At 30.0% G+C, this 14,395-nt stretch overlaps 3 protein-coding genes across 3 annotated transcripts, besides 1 other annotated feature; 2 read left to right on the top strand and 1 right to left on the bottom strand.

Annotated features, from left to right (window-relative positions):
* Positions 1 to 815: 815 nt before the first annotated feature.
* TVAGG3_0527270 (cytosolic regulator pianissimo family) lies at positions 816 to 3,681 on the top strand (the record flags this gene model as incomplete). The annotated part of the gene is made up of 1 exon (XM_001303388.1): positions 853 to 3,618. The coding sequence occupies one exon, from the start codon at positions 853 to 855 to the stop codon at positions 3,616 to 3,618; it is 2,766 nt and encodes a 921-aa protein (XP_001303389.1).
* A 570-nt stretch (positions 3,682 to 4,251) lies between these two features.
* TVAGG3_0527260 (spectrin binding) lies at positions 4,252 to 5,643 on the bottom strand (the record flags this gene model as incomplete). The annotated part of the gene is made up of 1 exon (XM_001303389.1): positions 4,613 to 5,407. The coding sequence occupies one exon, from the start codon at positions 5,405 to 5,407 to the stop codon at positions 4,613 to 4,615; it is 795 nt and encodes a 264-aa protein (XP_001303390.1).
* A 955-nt stretch (positions 5,644 to 6,598) lies between these two features.
* Positions 6,599 to 6,628: a mobile genetic element.
* A 3,307-nt stretch (positions 6,629 to 9,935) lies between these two features.
* TVAGG3_0527240 (multidrug resistance protein YPNP-related family) lies at positions 9,936 to 11,413 on the top strand (the record flags this gene model as incomplete). Its single annotated transcript, XM_001303390.1, has 1 exon — positions 9,947 to 11,413. One exon carries the CDS (start codon positions 9,947 to 9,949, stop codon positions 11,411 to 11,413), a length of 1,467 nt encoding a protein of 488 aa, XP_001303391.1.
* Positions 11,414 to 14,395: the final 2,982 nt, after the last annotated feature.

Raw genomic sequence — 14,395 nt, 5'->3', positions numbered from 1 at the left:
TTCCAAATTTTCTAAAAACTATTCAAATTTGAGCATTTTTTTGGAAATAGTAAATCTAATATGTACATCTAATAACAACATGATTCATCACCTTTTCAAGCTCTGCAGTCAATTTTTTGAAATTTGATTGAAATAAATGTAGCAAAAATTACATTTCATTAGGGAATATATGAGTTTCTCTGGAAACAGGCTGATAAATTTTAAATTTTGTCCAATCAACATGAATGCATTGAGAAATTTGGATTGATTTTCTGGTAGAATCTGGAACAATTCAACCATGTATAAATGGATCATGTAATCATCATGAAATGTTAGTGTTAGAGTTCAAAAGAAACAGAATGAGTGGAAATCAAACACAATCTGAATAATTTTAAACGTATACAATCTTTAAGTTTGTATTTTGAATTCTACATATATGATTGTTTAATTCGTTCTTTCAAATTTTCGGATTCAGGCATGTTTTGATAAAATTCATTCCCAAAAACGTCAATTAACAATTAAATTTAGTGTATTTTAAATATATATACGTATTATATTTTATAAATTATATTAAATTCGCAAAATTTTAAGTTTTAAACAAAAATAAAAAATGTTCAAAATATGAAATTATGCATAGGATATTAAAATTTACATGTTAGCAATTTTTTTGAATTGCTTTCAATTTTCATATTGAAATTTTTAAGATTTTTTTCTGAAATAATAAGCAAGAATATCAACCCAAATAATATTAAATTCCATGCGTTAATTTCCCCTCAAAAGTCATTGACCGCCTCTCAATCTAGATTTTGTGAGTACTTTAGGTTTTCGACAAACTTTTATTTTTACTGAATTTGCCACTTTTTTAATTCAATTATGATTACTTCCGCCTTTGAAATCAAATTATCCCTAGTTTTCGAAGGCGGATATTCGTCTGTTGAACAGATAAAGATCATGAGGAAGCTAGTCGATGAAGTTAAGGCTTTAGATATGTCGAAAATCGATTTAAATTTCGTGGCAAGATATATTCATCAGATTTTTTCAATCGAAAATTTATCTTTATCGACACTAATAATCAACATGTGCTATGAACTGGAGAAAGCAACAAAAGAATACATAACAGAGAAGTATGACTTCGATAAATTGTTTGTTATTACTGGAGACTACAGAACACTTGAATTATATCAGTTAACGACAGAACTGGAGACACTGATGTATCATTACATGAATTACATTATAGATACATATCAGGCAATGCCACATTCAATCGTTTTTGGAATTATTTCAATAAATGACTCTCCAAGATTTATTTTACGAGAAAGTATCCTCGACACAATCGTCAAAGCTATTGAAACATGCCATCAGATTTGGGATATTCCTCAACTTGGCACTTTATTTATCAAAATACTGACAGCAACACAAAATGAAGCAATGTTCGCCTACGTCCCACAAGCAATTGAGCGGGGGATCCCGTTCGTCGTCCAAGATCATTTTATATCAGAAATTGTTTCTCCATTTACTCAAGTAGCTCCATTATCTCCAGATACATGTAAAAATTCAGAAACCATACTATACACCCTTCTACGTTCATGGCCAGGCATAATTCACTTCGGAATGAATCAAAACGTTTTAGTCGATTTATTAACGTCATTTAATCATCAAGCGGAAAGTATTATAGCAGTATTCAGAGAATTACTATTCCTTCAGCACAAAAGTGTTCCAGGAAATGCTTTTGTTGCGTTTACATTAAATTATTTAATTAATTCAGGTCTTATTACAGTTTTAAACGATACAACACCAAATAGTAAGACAGCAGCACTATTTCTAGAGGACTTACTCCCTTCAATTGGCAGTACAATTGCCAGAGATTTAGATTTGTCCGCAATTTCATCAGCTCACGCTCAACAATCAATTACTCCCAACTGCTCATCATTGGTATTTAAATTGGCCCAATCCTATTCGATGAATCAGTCAATTACAAGTATATCTTCTTTTGCTTTCAATTCTATCGATCCGTACTTATGGGAATGGCATAATATTTACAAACTGTTATTTATTATTTTGCCGCATAATGAATCCGAGTGTCAAACAAAAACTGCTTCAATATTCTTTTCAAAACTGTTCGAATGCTTTGCCAACGCATACCTTTCAGACAAAACAGAGAAGAATGTTGCTATGGAAGAGTCTTTGCAAGCTCTTTTCAAGTTATTTGTTCAATATAATAATCTTTGGTCAATTCTCGAAGCTTCTATGCTTTTCCGTAAAGCCATCGATACAACACTCACTAACATCATCAAGAACCAGCCAGATGCGTCCGCTCCTTACTGGCCAATCTTCAAAACCGCTGCTTTTATGTCCTGTCATTCCGCACCGACCAAAATACTCAAAAAGTGGAATTTGTATGACAACATGATCAAGATTGGCTCAAAGATCACGAAACCATGCTGTGCGCAGATGATTTTGAATTCATTGGATTGTCATCCTGATCCAAGCCTCGTCAACGAGACATTTGCGACATTTCTTAGTTCCTCACAACAAGAAATTCGCGAATGCTGCATCGAAAACTTGAGATCCCACATAGGAACGGAATTTTTTGCTAAAACATGTTTCCAAAACATTGTTTTACCAAAATTAATAAGTAGCGAAGATTCCTCATTACTCTCCTTATTCTGTGACTGCATTGTTCACGACAAAAACTGTTTGGAAGTCTCCAAAAACAACAAAGAAATAAGAAAAGTTTTGTTCAAAAAGTGCCGACAAATTTTATTTTTCATTTTGGACAAAAACGAGTTAGAAAAAGAGATTGAATGGTGGGTTGACGAAGGAAACACTTTATATGTCGATATATTCCAAGCAACATTCAATTGCAGTTTTTCAAAAGAAATCCCAAAAACCGTTTTTGAAAAATTCCCATCTTTGATGTTCCCTCTTCCTCCACACATATTTGGGGAGCTCTGCCAAACAAAAGAAGGGGCGGATTTGCTCTCAAAATACGTTAAAAAAGTCATTGAAAATCTTTATGTAAAAAGTGACGAAAAAGAAAGAATGGGCAGCTTTTTAAGTATCTGTTTATTCGGATCCAGTCCTATTACATCATCTTACATGGAATCACACCAAATTCTTGAGAAAATCCTCGAAGCAGATCTAAAAAGTTACAACGCAATCGGACTCAAAATTGCTGGAATTTCTTTACTTTACAAATCCCCTTATATTGTTTCTTGTCTACAAAGATACTCATGGAGCTCTTTCGAGTTCGGACAGACGAAACTCCATTTGCCATCTTTGCCTTCTGTCATCAAAAATTACCAAAGAAAATTGATAAAAAGTGACATTGTTGAGATTCCTCCTGAATACAAAGAAACATGCGAAATGGTGATTTGCATGACGAATCCTAAGAAGAATGTTGACCCTAGAATGAAATTAAAGAACTTGGAATTAACAAAGAAAGGTTCTGTTTCAAATACAAAAGTGGCAAATTTTGTTTTGAAACAAATTTCTTCTTATTATTACAAGAGGTCTAACAGAATATTCCTTTTCGATTTGGTTGGAGCAACACCTTTGATGGAAAAACCTACTTATAGTATAGAAAAAGGAGCTTTGAAACAAGCAAAAAATGAAATTTCAGAAATTATCAAAAAATAACTTTTTTAAGGTGTAATTATTGTTGTATATGTTTTTTATTTATATATTTTTATATGATTGTTAATAAATATTCTTTTTTATTGTAATATATAAACTTGAAAGCATTATATATATTAGATTCTTTCAATGACATCAGAGTTGACTTTATAACATCGAAATTTCATATAGAAAGTCTACTCCCGTTAATTATGCATACAATAGAAATAGTAAAGAAATAATTGAATTTCTTCTTTCATATGGAACAAATATCAAAATTTGATTTTGATATCATCTGACAGAGAAGCATATATTTATTCTTTTTCATGTGATAAACTTAAATAAATAGCTGAACTCTTTCTTTAGAATGGTGAAAATATCAATTAAGAAAAAATATTAGAGAATAGTAGTAAAAACAGTAGAATTTTTGATTTCACAATATGCGAATATCAATGAAAAAGATAAATATGAAGACACCACCCTTTATCATACACCAACGAAAAGGCCAATAATGGAGAAACGCCCATTAAATATGCATCACATCAATAGTAAAGAACAATGATAAATAAATTAATTCTGATCTATAATCCATAAATTGCATAGATACTAATATTTTCCACATGTTTTATCAAAAATTGTTGAATTTATCATCGTGGGGTCTATTCTAAAATTCTTCTTGCATCGTAATATTTATGTAATGTAAATGCATTGAAGGAAATTCTTGAAATCAGAATAAGCTCAAATTTGTATTCGAGCATGACTCGCAGCATCCTGTTTGAATAAAAGTCTTCCATCTGGCGCACTCACTAAGTTTTAGATAGTGAATATTCTTATATGGCTGAGCATATTATGTTATTGTCATATATATGATTTTTGTTGTCTCATCGATAGATCGAATATAAAATGAAAAGTTAATATAATGTAAAAAAATTTTAAAATTGAGAAGATACAAAAGATATAAGGATCCCAAAAAATGAATTTATCAAACTAACAAAGCAATTAGCTATTGTTCGAGCTCTTATAACATTTTCATTATGTCATCAATTTGCGAATCTCCATAAAAATTATTTCGTATTATATCTGAGAGAGAATTACTTTTGAACTCCTTGTTAAAATTAGCTATTCCATTATGTGAATATAAGAGAGCTACCATTTCGCCTTTCTTCTTCAAAAAATCAAGAAAATCTTGTTGATTTTGTTTCCCAAATTGACGAAACTCTTTGTTATACTCTTTCTTACCACGCATAATTGCGAAATCAAGTGGAGTATAATCATTTTCATTTAAAGCATTAATATCGGCACCATGTGAAATTAAAATTTTTCCGATTTCTCCATTAGAAGTTAACGATGCTATATGAAGAGGTGTATTATCATGTGAATTTTGTTGATTGATATTTACACCAGATGAAATTAGAAGTTCCATCAAGTCTTTGTTATCGCTTTCCATATCAAATGCTTTATAATCAAGTGCCACCAATGCGCTAAATTTGATAAGCATTTCTTTCATGATTTCTTTATTGTTATACAATAATGCATAAGCAATAGCATTATTTCCAAATTTATCTGTCATGTTGATGTTTGCACCATGGGAAATCAGAAGTTGAACAATTTCTTTAGAATTCATAAGTGATGCCAAAATAAATGGAGTGATACCAAATTCGTTAGACCTTTGATTTACAAATGCACCATGACTAATTAGAATGTCAATAATTTCTTTATTTTTTAATATGGTTGCAAGATGAAGTAGTGAAAATCTATGCTTTTTACCTTGGACGTTGACATTAGCCCCATATGAAATAAGTAACTCTACCATAGCAGTATTGTTAAGAATTACGGCAACAGTAAGAGGACTTCCAACATTTTCATCTGATTTCTCAATATCAATTCCGAATGAAATTAAATCTTTAACAATATCTGTTTGATTTTCATAAACTGCAACACTAAGAGCTGTTAGTCCAAGTGGACCTTGATAATTGATCTTTCCACCATTCTCATACAAATATTTGCAAAGATCTCGAATATGAAAACATGGAGACAATACTAAACCCAAGTCAAAATCATCAGTTCCAAATAAAATACCTATAAATAATTTAAGATTTAGATGTTTGCAACAGAATTGTAATGCTTGTGATTTGAACTTTTTACATTCCGCCTTGTTATTATTTGACAAATCATAGTAATTTATTAAATCATGAGATTTTACTGCAGCTTCAAATGTAGATGCATCAGGTTTTTGTACCTTCAAACATTCTTGTATAATATATTTATTGTTTCCAATAAATGAATCTGTAAGACATTTTTTGGTGATTTTCGCTTTAAAATTTTTCTTAATAATTTGAAACAATTTTCTGCTCCATTTAAACAACAATTTTCAAGCAATTCAATAAAATCAAGTTTTTCACTTTCCAAGAATTGTGATAATGCATATTTGTCATCATTTAATATTGCCTCTTTATAGGTATTTTTAATGATGTTGTCGTATTTTGAAAGAAATGAGATATTCAAACAGTTTTCGCAATGATATTCTGCAGCCAATTTCTTCATAATCGCTATATACGCATGACGATAACGTAAACGTGTTTCACTAACTTCTTTTATCTTTTTAATTAACTGTTGTGCTATAAAATATCCAGTGCTAATCAAGTTATCCTCAATTTCTTTGATTAATCTATTTATTGAGCTTTTTCCCTCTGAATCTATAGTGTATATTTCTTTCCATGTTTTACAATATCCCTCATACTTATTGAAAAGTACGTGAGCTTGGAGATTTTGGTCGGAAAAACTCTTTTGAATAGTTAAGATGAAAAGCATGAATATGTACATTGAACACTAAATGTCAAAAATTTTAAAAATCCAAGTTTATCGTCAAATTAATATTGAAAACTTTAGATAATATGATAATACCCAATTATTCAATTAAACTTGTCAAATTCGAGAATTCATTTCACCACCTTCTTAGAAAAGTTTTTTTTTCAATTCTGCATTTCAACTCAGAATGTAACAAGAGTAGGTGACAAAAGTGCATACTCTTAAACAACCGTCGGATTTCCGGGTGAAATCGTGACACACTTTCGTCTTTCGTAGGCAGTGGTGGTTGTTACAAAAGGTAACTTCGAATGTAGCGTGAAATCTGCAAAAAAAATTCTGAAATTTGAATGGAGAACACAAAAATTGAATAGTTTACGTCAATAAAAAAGAGAAAAAATTAAGCCAATGTATCTCGGACCTAGGACGTAGAGCAGCAATCACACTGTTTATCCCATTACACTACATGCATCTCTCACCTCAGTAAATGAGATCAACTATATGATAACTTTTTCCCCATTATATTCTTGTGGAAAAGTGACAAATAGCAACTTTGACCCTCTCTCGAATGTAACAATTGAAGTTCTTAATTTTCTTGTTTCAATTCGTTTTATCTTTTAAGTTCAATTTTACAGACCTTCCAAGGGAATAAACAGAATACAAGATACCGTGATCAGTGGCACAATCACAGACAATTTAATTTTCAATGTTTATATATTCGTCTGGATCAATTAGTAGAAGATATGATTGGCAAGATTCCTCATCTATGAAGCGAAGACATTCTCAAAATGTTAGTTATTGACTTCAACGGTGATGTTTCCCTGGAATAACAAATCTTTTAACCAGATTAATGGGAATTATTATTGTTTCATCACATCATTTGATGATTCATGTTAAGCCGATAATAAAGACAGCACATGAAATAGTTGACATGTGCACAAAGAAAGAATATGTTTCCGAGCTTTATTAAACATAAAAATGAATTTAAATTTATTTCAAAATGATAATCTCTATGCATTGATTGCATCATATATCCATTTTTTTATTGAAGAAGAATGCTACAATACACAAAAAATATCCAATGACAAAAATGTACAATTTCATCAATTCCCTATAAGAATACCATGTGAAAAAAAATGACCTTCAGATCCTTCCTGTCACACATGCTTGCTTCTACATGTTCTCTCTTCCTGCTACCAAAACTAAGGAAGTTCTTTCAACAAAGGTTTTGGCTTAGTTTAATTTTTGTTTGAAAATAAATATATAGTGGGAAGAAAAACGTGTAAAACATTGATATTTAGAGGTCACTACTAATATCAATAGTATCCTTATATATATTAGTTTTGGATAATGAATTCAAAACAAATAATAATATTATATCATGTTTCATTCAAAGTCGATGCTAAATGATTCAATATTAATTATTCAAATCGAGGCATTGCATGGATACAATGTTTCTAATAAAGGTTAGAAGTCTAATGATATTCCTTTCTCTTGATAATAATGTGACAGATAATAATGCATTTTGAATTATTATTTCACATTGCATAAGTATGAGAATGCTTTTTGAGATTAAGCAAATTAAAATGAAAAATACAGTCTGACGATTTCTTGCGTGTTAAGACCTGGTTGGCGTGTCAAGAACTTTGGCAAAAATTTTCGTGGAATCATTTTTGGAAATATATTTGATAATATTATAAATAATAATTCATAAATTTGCAAATAGTTTAGTCGGTTTTTGCATTTTTAAAATGTTAGTCACCTTTCTCCTTCCAAAGTGAAAAAAATTGTTTAAAATATAAAAAGAATTTTTATTCGCATAGGCGACAAACAAGGATTTATAAATAAATAATGAGGCTTTGAGTATTGATCTGAATTGAATCAGATAATTAGCCGTAAAAAATCTTCTAATAACGATTTCTCATGCATGAAAGATGGCTATGAGTGGCGTTAATGAGGGCGTTTGATAATTGGAGTTGGACATAAAATTTGGAGATCTTAATTTTTGAGAATTTTGGTGCGATCTTACTGGTACAAGCAAGAGTATGGAAGGAGATTGAACTGAGAAAAAAACTAGAGCATGCAAAAGAATCATGCTACAGCTTAGTTGAATGTCATTTATGCAAATAAAAATATCTTTTTCAAATTTCAAACAAATTTTTGCCACTTTTTGAAAGAAGATAAGGTAACAAACATTTTAAAATGCAAAACCTAGACTTAAACTATGCCGAAATGTGAGCTCACCGTTACGGTTTTTTCTTTTTTTTGGGGCGAGCTTGCTCGCGCCCAAAGAAAAAACCATAACGGTGACTAACATTTAGGAAAAATGTGTCAAAATTTTCCATCATGAGCATCTAATTGTGCATCTACCAGACTACATTGAATTTGGATTAGAACATATAATATGTTCGGGTATTGGAAAATTACTCATCATTAATAGAATTTTTGTTTTCCCTTTATTATGTTATTGAAATTCTGACAAAACAGTTTTGAGGCTGTTGGATTATATCAAATTATTTTAAACACTAATTAATGACAATACAAATTCGTTTAATTGATAATTTATTGGCATAATTTTATTCAATTTTTTGAATCTGAAAATTAGAAGATTCAAACAATATCACATTCATATCCTATCTAAGTTCTCATAATTTGTAAGCGTTATTCAGAAAAATAGATTATAATAGAATTATCGCATTTATTTCGATAGGTTATGATAAACCATAGTGAAAGCAACAAGGGATAAACACTAATTTTGTGCTTTTCTCCCTAGATACACATGTATTTCCATTCCTTATGAGTGGATTGCATGTAATCAATGTTTTGTTACGTCAACTAACAACAGTTTCTAAATAATTTGTACTACATTAGTATGTATGTATGTTCATAATATAAGGAAAAATAGCAAAGTACGAATATGTCAAAAAAGTTAACACGCCAGCCATTTCTTAACACGTGTAATATGTCTTTATCAAATTTATTATATATGAAATTTAAGGGTTCACTAACCATGTTTGCAACTATTCAAATGTAACACTTAAAGATCCTTTTTCCCTATGATTGAATTGATATTTTTATGAACAAATGTAAAAATAACATTCATTCATCATTCTCTATCTTTTCACTGGTTCAAAATCTAATAAAGATCTCGGGAAGAATTTCTTTTTGAAAAGATATATAAGCTTGTGATCTTTGATTTTGAAATGGATAATATTATGCATAGATATGATCATTCTGATGATCATCATTCTCGATACATTGCCTGAAATCAATCAAATCATTTTAAATAAAATAAAAACCTTTACTCTTTAAATTTTTGATTTCAAAACACTCTCAATTCCATTTTGTGAGGAATTTAGACAATTTGAATTAATTTCAGAGTATAAGTATACATCGCTGCTTATAATGGATATGTAAATGTATTTATTTGTATATCATTATTAGTCCATCATTAGTTTGAATTTTTTTGAGTGGGGGGTGTGAATTCTCAGTATCTTCGCTATTCAAAAAATTTCTGAATGAAAATTTTAAGAATTATTTAGCCAAAATGGGAGAAGCAGAAGTTAAACGTTTAGCAGGAAGACCACCACTTGTTACAATCCTTATTCTTTTAATTGGTCCTCTTTGTTCTCAAATTACTAGCGCTTTATATGGTATTATTAACACAATATGGATATCTAGATATATTGGTGAGGCAGGAATGGCAGCAGTAGCAACAGATAATATATGGGAAGGATTTGCACGTTCATTTGGATTATTTTTATCAGTTGCAGGGAGTTCACAAATTTCTGCACTCTTTGGAAAAAACTTATTTGAAGAGGCTAACCAAGTTGCAGCTGATTTATATAGAATTTCTATAATCTGTGGAATCATTGTACCAGCAATCATTATTCCTATCAATAAACCATTTTCCCGATGGTTCAAAGCGAATGAAATTACAACACAGTTAGCTTTTGATTACATTATTCCTCAAGCAGCTGGAAACGTTCTCACATGCATATTTTTGACGAATGTAGGATTTCTTCAGGCAGAAGGAAGGACACTTCTTGTTGGAATCATTGATATTGTTTCTCTAGGAATTGGTATGGGCGTTTTGAATCCAATCTTTTTAGGAAGGCTTCACACTGGAATTGTTGGTCCATCATATTCAACAATTATTGCAGATGGAGTTCCGGGATTTATTTTAACATTTCTTTATTTTAAAGGACGATTTGGAATCAAGCCAAAGCTGAGCGGTTTATTGAAACCATTTAGCAGACATACATTTGAAGCTCTTATTACTGGAAGTTCTCAATTAATTTCCCAGATTAGTACATTTATTCCAGGTATTTTCTTAAGAAGACTGATTGGTTTGTCATTGAATGGATCTTCAGAGTATGATAACGCCATGGCTGCATTCAATGTTCTTTCAAGATTCGTTAACATTGTTGTTGCTGTAATTTTAGCATTCTGCACAGGATTTCTCCCAGCAGCTTCTTATGCTTTTGCAGCAAAGAAATATAAAAGATATCTCAGGCTCGCTCTACATCTTAATTGGATCACTTTTGCCTGGTGCATTATAATGTTCATTTTCGGAATGTGGTATCCAGTTCAAATTGCAAAAATATTTGGAAGCGGAGATGATTTTATTCGATGGAATATTCTTGAGTTGCCCAATTCAAATTGGGGAACAATCGTGTTTTTCGTCAGATACACATTTCAGACAATGCTTCAATCTCAACAAAGAGGTAAAAGATCCATGATTATTAGTTTCACTTCCAATTTCGTTGTCACCATTGCAACTGCGTATATGATGTATTATATAGATACTTCAAAAACAGAAAGAATATTATGGAGTTTTTGCCTCTCTTCTTATGTAGGAATGATTCTCGGAACCATATTACTTGCCAAACCTTTACTAGAAATTTTCAGGGAATCAAAGCAAAATAATGAGGAGAAAGAATCAACAACAAAAAGTGATCAAGAGATTGATGACGAGGATTCAGATGTTCAGGCTCCAATTCATGAATTATAAAGTTATTAAGTTAATCTTGATATTCTCCTTGTGTTCTGATAAAAATAAAAACTTTCTTATAAAAAGTATAATGCATATTTATAACATATGTAATTTTAAGATTTATATACAAACAAATAAAAATTATAAATTTATATTCTTTCGAAAATTAAACTTTTCGATCAAAACATCAATGATGTTGTTATTTTCTACATTTAGTTATCTTTGTTTTGCTCATTAAAATATTTTTTGATCAAATATTGAATTGACATCAGAAATGACAGAAGTTTGCTGGACAAAGAGGGACATTCATGCTCAATAATGTCTCTAAGTTCATCGATCTTGTTGTTATCCTGAATTATTTCTGAGATGATTGTCAAAAACAAAGATTTCGATTCAAGAGAATGTGTAAATAATGCAGAGATGAATGACATGAAATTAGTCTTTTGAATTTTATTGAATGAGAATAATTGAAGGATTGAATAAAAAATTGATTCCAAAACTTCGAATTCTGGTACAAAACCTCGTTGAATGGTATTAACTAAAGCTATAAATAAAGAATTGATCTGTGTAATACTGTGTTCATTTAATAAAATTGAATTTGAAATTGAATGCAGAAAAACAACTAAACGTTGACTAAATTCTTCTGTAAAAAGAAGATCTTCGCTTGATATATTCGAAATAAATGACAAAAACTTAGGAAGAAATTGTTTTGCCATAATAAAATCAAATTCCGAATTTTCACATATGAAAACAACACGATCTAACAGTTGGAATATCCTAAGATCATTATATAATTTCAGTATTCCTAGATTAAAAGCATCTTGTGCCAATAAATTCTGAATAGAAAAAATTATATTCCCAAAAACTTTTGGATTGCAGTCGGTATCTAATACATTATGACACACTGACATAAAATGTATCAAAAAGTCGAAGAAAAGTTCATCAAATGACTTAAAACAATTATCATTTTTCATTTTTTCAAGAAAAGTTGACATAAAACTTGAAATATAGGTCGAAATCTCCGGATCAGTTGATCTTTCTTCTATGATAGAGAAGAATTGATAATATATTCCTTTAAAAAATGACTTGAAATTAAAATTTTTCATTTCTATGATTGATTTAAGATAATGTAAGGCTAATTTAGATATCTGTGTGCTTTGGATCCTATTTGCTAGTGAATTAAATAGATTTGAGATGATGTTGTCGTTAGATATTTGATATGCAAAATTAAAAGCAGATTGAACAAAAGAAGAGCCAAAAGATTTGTTGGAATCAGTCCACAAGAAAGGAAAATCTAATGACGATATCAAATTTACAAATTCTTCACTAGAATTTAATTCATTTAAAATATTTTTTGGGAAAGAACTGAAATTAAAGCATTCAATGACTTCGTGTAAGGTTATAAACTCGAAATTTGACTCCGATAACAGTTTTGTAAGAATTGAAAACAAAATTGAAAATTTATTTGCTTCTTGTGCAAATTTTAAGTAGCGTGGGCTATTAACCATATTTGTACATGCCTTAATAAATTCATTCAAGTACTTAGAAAGGAAATATAAGTTACTTTGATCTAAATTATTAAGGTTTTGAGTTATAACATCAAAAACAATGTTAAAAATAGTAAATTCTGAAGTTATATAGTCATTACAATCAATTGCTGATTGATGTGAATGGATTAAGTGGCAAAAGATTTCTATTGAAAAATTAATCGAAAAATTATTAATATTATCTAATATAATTGATATCGATTGGGTATAATCTGTTGATATAAGTTGTGAGAATGATTTAAGGAATGAATTACTCGGATTTTCATTGAATATTGAAAATAATTCTTCTTTATGCATTTGTATTATATTAAAAATAGTATCTCTAATATTAGAATATTGTTCGAATAGCGATTGTCTTATTGCTTCGTTCTCTCTGACAATTTGGAAGTCAATTAAAGTATTCCATACATCTAATGATAATTCTGCCAGATTTATATTGGATCTGATCATTTCTATTGACAAAACAATACTTGTTATATGCGATAATGAGTTCAAAAAGCTTAAAAATGTAAATTCATCTTTCATTATTCTGAATTGCCTCGTTTTTGAGAGTGATGAGTATATTTGTATGATAGGAAATAGTATATCAGTTATATTCTTCACTAGTACAAATTGACTTACTGTATTAGATAATGAAATTAAGAAACGAGATTTTAAATTTTCTGTTTTATAGCATTCTGTATTGAGAAAAGGGAACTTTGATAGCGTAAGTAAAAGATTTGATGAACATTCTTTATCCAAGTGTTCGCAGTATTCAAAGATCTTTTGAAGCCCCGAATTTTGATTTAAAGAATCTAAAAGTAATGGTGAGAAATTGGACAGCGAGAAGATTTTGAATGTGTTGTAAAATAATTTGGAATATAAAGAAATTGCTGAAATCGAATCAAGCGTGAAATAAAACTTTAAAAATTCCGAATATATATTTGTAGCTTCAACTACACCTGTAGATGAAAGATATGCAGCATAGTAAATACTAATGTATAAATCTGATTTGCTTTGATTTTGAAGATGTCGAATAATTTGCATTCCGTATATGTCTGCTTCACGAAATACACAGGAAAATAGCAAGGCCGCTTCATCTATGATAATATCTTGCTGAAGGTATTGCGAATTTTCTAAGAAGAAATTATAAAAATATTCTCGGTAGATACTGATACGTTTTCGATCTTGATTGAGCAGCTTGCAGAGGGTAGAAAAGCAATAGTGGTATGTTTGATGGCTTAAGTTCGGTATTAATAGAACATCGATGCAAAATTGAATAAAATACGGCTCTGAAGTTAAATTTGTAATAAAGTTCAATGAGCTTTGGGACTCTTCTGTGTTCTTGTAGGCTGTTATCACGATTTCATCCAGTTCTTGCGGCTGAATCGGACATTCCAGCATTCGAAAAGAAAAAAATTAGTTAAATTCGACTCGAAAAATGTTATTTTATTTTGTGAAAAAACACAAATAT

The sequence above is a fragment of the Trichomonas vaginalis genome, chromosome II, assembly GCF_026262505.1.
Source record: "Trichomonas vaginalis G3 chromosome II, whole genome shotgun sequence".
In the NCBI taxonomy this organism is placed as follows: Eukaryota; Parabasalia; order Trichomonadida; family Trichomonadidae; genus Trichomonas; species Trichomonas vaginalis.
This window is presented reverse-complemented; position numbering and strand designations above follow the sequence as displayed.